This window comes from Arachis duranensis, chromosome 6 (genome assembly GCF_000817695.3).
Source record: "Arachis duranensis cultivar V14167 chromosome 6, aradu.V14167.gnm2.J7QH, whole genome shotgun sequence".
NCBI classification, from domain to species: domain Eukaryota; kingdom Viridiplantae; phylum Streptophyta; class Magnoliopsida; order Fabales; family Fabaceae; genus Arachis; species Arachis duranensis.
The window spans coordinates 107,387,297-107,395,968 of record NC_029777.3 but is presented as its reverse complement, the minus strand read 5'-3'; the positions used below and the strand labels follow the sequence as shown (position 1 = coordinate 107,395,968).

Below are 8,672 nucleotides of genomic sequence, written 5' to 3'. Positions count from 1 at the left end.
TTAGTGGAACCGGTGACGTCTGAAGAGGTTAAAAGAGCTGTGATGACCATGAGTTCGTTTAAAGCCCCAGGGCCAGATGGATTTCAAGCAATTTTCTACAAAGAGTTCTGGGACTCTCTTAGCAACGATGTGTGTGGACTGGTCAAGCGAGCTTTTGAGGGTGAGCCAATGAATGCGGCTATTTTCGATACTCTAATTGTTCTAATTCCTAAAGTGGAAGTTCCCTCTTCCTTACGGGAGTTTCGGCCTATTAGCTTATGTAATGTAATTTATAAAATTGTCACAAAGGTTCTAGTTAACAGGTTCAGACCTTTCCTGTCGGAGATCATTGGTCCTTTGCAAGGAGGGTTCATTCCAGGACGAGGAACCACAGAGAATATTATCATTGCTCAGGAGATTATGCACTTCATGAGGAACACTAAGTCTCGAAAAGGGACCATGGCATTCAAGATTGATTTGGAAAAAGCTTATGACAGGGTAGACTGGCGTTTTTTGGAAGCTACTTTGGTCCGGTTTGGGTTTCCAAAGGCTACCATTAATCTTATATTGAATTGTGTGACTTCCTCTTCATTGGCAGTTTTGTGGAATGGGAACAGGCTCCAAAATTTCAATCCAAAGAGAGGGTTGAGGCAAGGAGATCCTATGTCTCCTTATCTATTTGTACTCTGTATGGAAATGCTTGCTTGCTTTATCTCTCATAGAGTTTCCCAAGGTTTGTGGAACCCAGTTGCGGTTTCTAGGAACGGACCACGACTCTCTCATTTGATGTTTGCAGATGATCTTTTGCTTTTCTGTAAGGCATCAAAAGCTCAAGTAATAGAGGTCATGCATTGTTTGGACTTGTTTTCTAGAGCGTCAGGTTTAAAGGTAAATCTTCATAAGTCAAAGGCCCAGTGTTCCAAGAGGGTGTCAGAGAGGAGAAAAGAGGTTCTCTCAGGGGTCTCTAACATCCGTTTCTGCAATGATTTGGGTAAATATCTGGGAATTAACATCGGTCATGCCAGAGCTTCCAGGAAGACGGCTCAGGAGGTTATTGAAAAAATTTCGAGAAAGCTCTCCAGTTGGAAAGGACGCCTACTAAATAAGGCAGGGAGGCTTTGTCTTGTTAAATCGGTTATGGCCTCTATCCCAGTTTATGAAATGCAAATTTCTCTTCTCCCGAAGTATGCATGTAATAAAATTGATTCCTTAATGAGACAGTTCTTGTGGAAAGGCCAAGCGACTGGAAAAGGGCTGCCTCTGGTCATGTGGGAGGTCGCCATAACTCCTAAAAAGGCAGGAGGATTGGGTATTAGGGATACTTCCTGTGCTAACATGGCGCTTTTGGGAAAGTTGGTATGGGATTGTCTAAACAATAGTGAGAAGTTATGGGTGCAGGTTTTGAAGCATAAATATCTCAGGAATCAATCTGGTATGAACGGAAACAGTAGAAATTCTTCATCGGCTACCTGGAAGAACATTGTTAGTGCCTATGAGCATCTCAAGGAAGGGCTTCATTGGAATATTGGAGATGTCCACAAATCAGTTTGGTATGATGAGTGGACTCCTTTTGGTAAACTTTGCAACCTTGTTCCTTATGTACATATTTCTGAATCAGATTTCATGGTGGCTGACTTGTGGAAAGGGGTGTCTTGGGAGGTTGATAGTCTTACCACGCCTATTCCGCATGAGATTAAGCAGTTTATTTGTGGTCTGAGATATCCTAGTTCGACTGAGTTGGAGCCACAGTGGGAGTGGTGGCCTGCAGCATCAAAAAAGTATAGTGCAAGGGAGGGTTACAGATGGTTATTAAAGAAAGCATTAAATTGGAATGCCAATAGTAATTGGAACTGGTTGTGGAACACAAACATTCCAGAGAAGTTCAAATTTACTATGTGGCTTGGCTTACATGATGCTCTACCAACTGAGACCTTTCGATTCAAGCGGCATTTAGCTTCTTCAGATATGTGTAAGAGATGTAACAAGGCGCAGGAGACTATGGAGCATTGCCTTAGAGACTGTGAACGATCAAAGGCAATTTGGTATATGTTGGATCCTAGTATCCTGGACTCGACGACTGGTACTGCTCTTGAAGAGTGGTTTCGGAAGGCCTTGGCTAACAATGAGGCGTCCTTTGGTGCAGGGCTTTGGTGGGTATGGAGACATAGGTGCAATGACATATTCAATACTGACAACCCTTGGACAGACCACAAGGTTGTTGCCTTGGCCAGAATTACCGCCAAGGACTTACAGGTTTACAGGAATCGAAGCAATGCCTTTAGGTCTCTCCGAAATTGCCTGTGTTGGGAACCACCGGTAGGTAATAGTTTTAAAGTTAATTGTGATGCAAGCTTGTATATGGATTCAAATTTAGCGGGATTTGGGTGTATTATTAGAGATTCTAAGGGAGATTGGATCTCGGGCTGCTCTGGAAGCATTCCCCCTTGGTCTATAATCAGATGTGAATTATTTGCTGCTTGGAGGGGGCTGGTTTTAGCTTGGGATTGCGGTTTGAGGGATATTATATGTGCAACGGATTGCCTTGACATTCTGCCCATCATGCATGAGCTTACAAGTGGGTATTCATCTGAAGTAACAGATTTGGTTCACAAGATTCAGGAGCTTTTATCTCGTCCTTGGCTTGTTCACGTTGAATGGGTGTCCCGAGAAGCAAATAGAGCTGCGGATTGGATGGCTAAATATGGTGCCAAGAATAACTCTAATCATGTTATTTGGTCTGAGCCTTGTGTTGATCTCCAACGAATCATCCGCTCGAATTTAGGATAGTTTTTGCTTTGTTTCTTTCCTTGTTTAGACACCAAAAAAAAATAAAAGGACAGGTCTCATCTTATTTTAGCATTACCCTTTAGTAAATTCAATAAAAGTTTTATCTGCACCATAAAATCTCCTATTTTTAGAATAATGATCCGAATTAATTTTTGAGATTTGTAAAATTAGACATTTTAGTCTCTAAATTTTAAAATATATAAAACAGTTTTCAATGTTTATTTTTATTAAATAATATAGTATTTTTTAATTTAATTTAAAAGGTAAAATATAAAATAGTCTTAAAAAAATTAAAATATCAAAATAGATTAAAATTTTAAAACAGTCATTTTGATTAATAGATTAAATAAAAAAAATTGTATTATCCAACCAAATAAATATTAAGAACTGTTTTGTGTATTTTAAAACATAAATAACTAAAGTGTTGGACATTAAAAATTTTTGAAACTAAATTATTTAATTACTCCCATTTTTATTTCGGGTTTAGAACTGGCTAAGGTTGAAGCCGAAGAGGATCTTGGTCATGGTAGCTGTTTCAAATAATATGTTACTCTCTCAATGTTCAAGGGGTACCATTTTCTTGTTGCATTAATACCCTTTAGAATTTTCCATATACTTTGAGAATAATCAGAATATTGTATAACTTTTCTGGGAAAAAAGAATACTGTATAACAGCTGGAAATATTTTAGGTGGCATTCCTAAATTATATATTGAGCCAAGTGCCGTTGATTATTGAAATTTAAGCACACTAATTATTACTTTACCATCTATATGATTGACATAACTTCTAAAGAGAGAAATTTTCTACCCATTCAAATAAAAACATGTTCTCTCCATATGAAAAAGTTAAATTATTTTATAGTGTTTTTAATTTTATTAAATTTATAATTAAATTTTGATGAATTCTATTAAATTCTTTCCATTTCAAAAGGTAAGTTACCTCTTATTATATGTTATAGTATTATTGATTGAAATAAATTAGTTTATCATGATTAAATTTAATTTTTATTTAATAATACATTTTATAAAATAAACTCCCTTATTTATATCAATTGAATTTTAATTTTAAATTAAGTGTAGATTGTATAGTTCTTTTTTCTTTTTTCATTTTTTCTCTTGGTGTCAACAACTCTGACTTTAACCCCTTTTTTTAATTGTCTTTATCTTTGTAAAAAAAATGAAAATATTTTTGAAAATACGGAAGAAGTAAGATAGAATTATCAAGCGATAGCGTTATGAAAATTTTGTATGTCTTTTGAATTTTTTTATTTATTCATTTTAGTTTTTGAGATTTTTTGGTTGAAAATAGTTAATAAACATGTAATTTAAAAATTTTACAAAATAAAACTTCTTTAATATTTGTTATAAATTGTTAAAAAAATTATATTATAGTTCATTGGTTAAGTTATTATGAATAATGAATAAATTTAACCATGATAAATCAATTTATTTCAACTAATAATTATGTGACATATAACAAACTAACAAAGTGTAGTTTTTTTTTTCAAATTAAAAGTGAGACTCAAACCCGAGAATGTAACTTAAGCGAGAATGGAGAAATTACGCCATTTGAATTATAACTTGATTATAACAAAGGATAACTTACTCTTTAAAATTGAGAATGTTTGATAGAATTCACCTTAAATTTTTATATTTTAAAAACTTTTAATTTAATCTCTACATCAATTTTAAATTTGTAATCACATTTTTATTATTCAAAAAATATTTCACTATATGCCAAGACATATTCGCTATTAATGTAAGATGGATAAAAACATTTTTGTAATATTTACTGTTAAAAAGGATTCATCAATTGAAAGTTTTAAAGATATAAGGAGCTAATTACAAATTTAGAAAAACAATTTAACTATACGAAAACAAAGGAACATTAAAAGCCATTTTCATTCAATTTCCACAAAATGACACTTATTTCTTGTTCTGAAACTTATCATTTGGTGAATATGGAACAAAAATAAAGACCATCCTTCAATTCAAGGGTGTGCATCATCTAACGCTCTAAAAGGTTTCTAAACAAGTAAGTTCCCATTAAATACCACCCAATTAAGAGTAATGAAAATGATGATAGGCCAATTAAGAAGGGCCATCCAACCATCAAAACACCAATGCAAACAACCACAACAAAAGGCAAGAAAGCCCTTAAAATTGACATGAAATCAACCCAATGACCCTTGAATAGTATCAAGGCTCCAACATTTATCATGTTCCAGCTCATTGATCCACCATAACATAGCCGGTTAAGACAGTTGGCGACAAACAAATGGCAGTTGCATGTGAAGAGGTTGTAAGTTTTGTTCTCGAAATAGCGCATGCTCGAATGCAAGGCATCATCCCATGTGATTGCTGTCCCATACTCAGAGTGCAGGTAGCCATGCTTGCATGTATGCGCAGATATGTTTTGGGGGAAGCAACACTGTTAACATGTCATTACCAGATTCCACAGAATGTCAAATTGGAGTTAACACTTTCAAACTGTTAGAACTAAATTGAACCCAAAAGTTTTATAGGCAAAGGGAAGGGGAGAACTTTGAAAATGAATTGTTTTCTAAAAAGCATTGGGGAATGCATTAAAAAAATATAAAAATAAAAGTAAAATTATGAATTTGTTAATCTTCTTTATTCAAATTTAGCTAATCTTCCACATCATTATGTAGCTGGAAAAAAACACCAAATTATAAGCATTATAAAAGCTTTACAAAAGCACCCATAACCTAATTCTTATGTACTAGACTACTAGTGTATGTGTAATTGTGTATGTAAACCAATTTCAAACTTGTTATGCTGGTTTATACCTATCTACCTATTTAGAAATAGTAATTTCAAAATGTATCTGTGTCTTTGCATGTGCATGCGTGCTTGCGCTGCCCGGGTGAAATTAAAAGGTGTTCTAATTTATAATGCAAATGAATCTTAATAAATCAAAGAGGAAAATTCAGGCCAAATTTATTTTGAGCATCTGGATCAATATGCAACCTATTTTCAGCAAAGACATAATTATGATGTCGCCAGCCATATCATGTTGGTGTTTTCCTAATTCATATATGTTTAGCCTCAATAGTCATGGTCATGGGGGTTCGGCTATATTTTTATGTTGGTTGCCGAAGACCTAACACAACCCTCCTCCTTTATTCGGGCTTGGGACTGGCTATGTACCGCAAGTGTAACATAGGCGGAGTTTTTAGCCTCAATAGTACCATAAATAAAAATTGGCAGTAAAATTTCTATGCCTTCAAGTAAACAATCTGAGAAACAGACGACAACAACAAACATAGATGGCAAAGTTGATATACAGTACCTGTCTTCGATCAAGTTGCAAGTATCTAGCGACTCCACCAAAAGCGAAATTATCAACATTCACAAAATTGGATCCAAAAAAATCTAAAACAACTCCATCCTCCCTGCAAATGCCAACATGACCAATGAAGGGCGCCAACCATGAGACAACTGGGAGGGGATTCCAAACTAAACAACACGGAAATTTCGCCTTCTTTGGATCAATTGGATCTAAAGGCCACATGTCATGCTCTAAGCTTCCCGAGGAGCGAGAATGCTCAATGTCATAACTTGCATTTAACTCCATGTGAAAAGTCTACAGCATTACATATAGCTTTGCACAAATTTCTGAGTAGATGCATCACTGTTTCAAAACAACTACCCGAGACATCCCAACTCAACTCGCAACTCAGCGCAAATATCCAGCGAAAAATGTATGCTGCATAGATAAGACGACATATGATACCAGATAAACTCGAGCACAAACACTAATCAAAACTTCCTTATACATTATAAATGTTGAGGCATCAAACTTCATAATCGGAAATACTTAAATTTCTAAGTATGGAAGTATCTCTGTCAACACTCAACACTACAAACAATCATAATAAATCAAGAAAGTTCACAAGCACAAAATGCCAAAATTAAATACCAATGCATAATGTAATTACCATATTTGTTTGTACTCAAATCTAGAAGGGGGAAGTAAAAACAGCTGAATATGGTTGAGTGGGTGCAATAAAAGAGGAAAGAGAGGAAGTGTCAAGTTAAAGAGTGATCCAGCTGGTCCAAGAAAGGAAATGAGCTCAGATTCAATGTAAGGTCCATGCCGAAGCACGTGTGGATAAAGATTGCACGAGGCAAAACCTGCATTGCAGTTATATTCGCCGGCTAGCCAAGATTCGCAGAATGGAGCTTGGCTGACGACATAGGATCCAAGGACTAGTTAGTTAGTTAGTATAAATAAGACTCTGTCTCCTCCCATATTCTCGGATTTATGTTTTTCTTTCTAGCCTTCTTTTGTTTTTCATTTCAATCTACATATTTAGTATGTTTTTTTTTTAAAGAATGGTAAGATTACGATTTTCTTCTAAGGCTTTATGTTGATCATTGCCAAGTTGCTGAGTACCCCTCTTGGCATTAATCATCTAGTAACGGTAATCATGAAAAGTGAGTTTCGGATAATTTCTTGTTTTGAAATTTAATCAATTCAATTTTAACCAAACAATAGTTATGCACATATATCATCAACCATCCCCAGCAAAAAGCAGAATAAAATTGCCACCCTATTCCCACAAAAGTGTAACATACTGTGGTTTCATCCGTGGATTAATAACTTTTTCAAAATAATAAACACCAACACCAATTTCGTTCCATTGATGTAGAAAACCTTTACCTCATTAGCCAACAATGTTCCTTCAAGTTATAGTTTAGCAAATTTCCCTCCAATTGTTAATAATAAGCTATGGGTTTGAAAAAAGCTGAAATGTATGAATAGACCAGCATTTCAAGAATCATTAGAGCTAACTCAACTCAATGGTGGAGATTAATTAGCCACTTACAAAATTCTTGCATTGTGCTCCACATGAGGTTTATATTGAACTATCACAACAAAGTTCATGTCATAACAATTTTTTCAAACCTAGCACAAACCCTCATGCCAATAACTCACAGAACAAACAGAGTTCAGCAAAAAAATAAATAAATAACAAATAAAAATAAAATCAAACACAAACAATTTTAAACCACAGGTTCTAGCAGAAAGCCAATTACAGCACTAACAGTTTAAAAGAAAAAAAAAAGTATCAAAGAGAAACATTTAATCAAGTACAAAAACTTTCAAAACAAAGAGTGTTTCAATATTACACACATAAAACATTAAATCATTCACCTATTCAAGAAATCAACTTCAGTCTCAGAAAAGAATTACCATAAGAATCAGCAACTGAGGGGAAAATTGTAGTTTTAGTCAAAAGGGGTATAAGTAACTATAATGTCCCCATTTTTATAGATGAATACCTAGATTTCTACAATGGAGATGTCAAACAATCAGATTTCTACAACTGAGGTATCCTTAACCCAATTCATACCTGAAGAAGAAGATCTTGTGTTTGAAAAAGATGAAGAAGGTTGCAGAAGACAAATTAAACTCTCTTTGGGGTTATTGCTGAGAAGCACCTGATGAGGACACCATAAAACTAGCAAGGAATCAGAAATTTCCTTAACAAAGTCCAAAATCTCTTTGTATCACTTCTGTAGGAAATAGGAATCGTTATTATTAATTTGTTATACTATGTTCGGTATTAATTATTAATTTTAAAAACTTTTTAAATATATCGGTATACTAGTGTTTGAGTAAATTTTAATAGTTAATTTTAATTTTATATATATTATATATTTTTTATAATTAAAAATTATTGAAATACCAGAAAATTTTTCATTAATTTATTACATTTATTTTATTGTTGTTTTGAAATGGAAGCAATGAATGGAAAATGGGAAAGGTGCATGAACCTTTTGCTGATTTTTTCAATTTCCTTTATCCATGGTGGGCCCTACCATGTTTAAATTCATTTGTGTAAACCGCTACAACGTATCCATTTTTTAATACACC

At 34.3% G+C, this 8,672-nt stretch overlaps 1 protein-coding gene across 1 annotated transcript; it reads right to left on the bottom strand.

The window, feature by feature from the left end:
- Nucleotides 1-4,637: 4,637 nt before the first annotated feature.
- Nucleotides 4,638-8,308, bottom strand: LOC107495650 (protein REVERSION-TO-ETHYLENE SENSITIVITY1). The gene is made up of 3 exons (XM_016116827.3): nucleotides 8,149-8,308; nucleotides 6,081-6,497; nucleotides 4,638-5,198 (listed from the first exon to the last, which is right to left on the bottom strand). The coding sequence occupies exons 2-3, from the start codon at nucleotides 6,363-6,365 to the stop codon at nucleotides 4,776-4,778; spliced, it is 708 nt and encodes a 235-aa protein (XP_015972313.1). The 5' UTR covers nucleotides 6,366-6,497; nucleotides 8,149-8,308; the 3' UTR covers nucleotides 4,638-4,775.
- Nucleotides 8,309-8,672: the final 364 nt, after the last annotated feature.

Excerpts from the sequence above, each read along its gene's own strand:
- LOC107495650 (XM_016116827.3), bottom strand. The coding sequence starts at position 6,365 with ATGGAGTTAAATGCAAGTTATGACATTGAGCATTCTCGCTCCTCGGGA. Across the intron at positions 5,199-6,080 it reads TGCAACTTGATCGAAGACAG|TGTTGCTTCCCCCAAAACAT; the intron begins GTACTGTATATC and ends ACATGTTAACAG.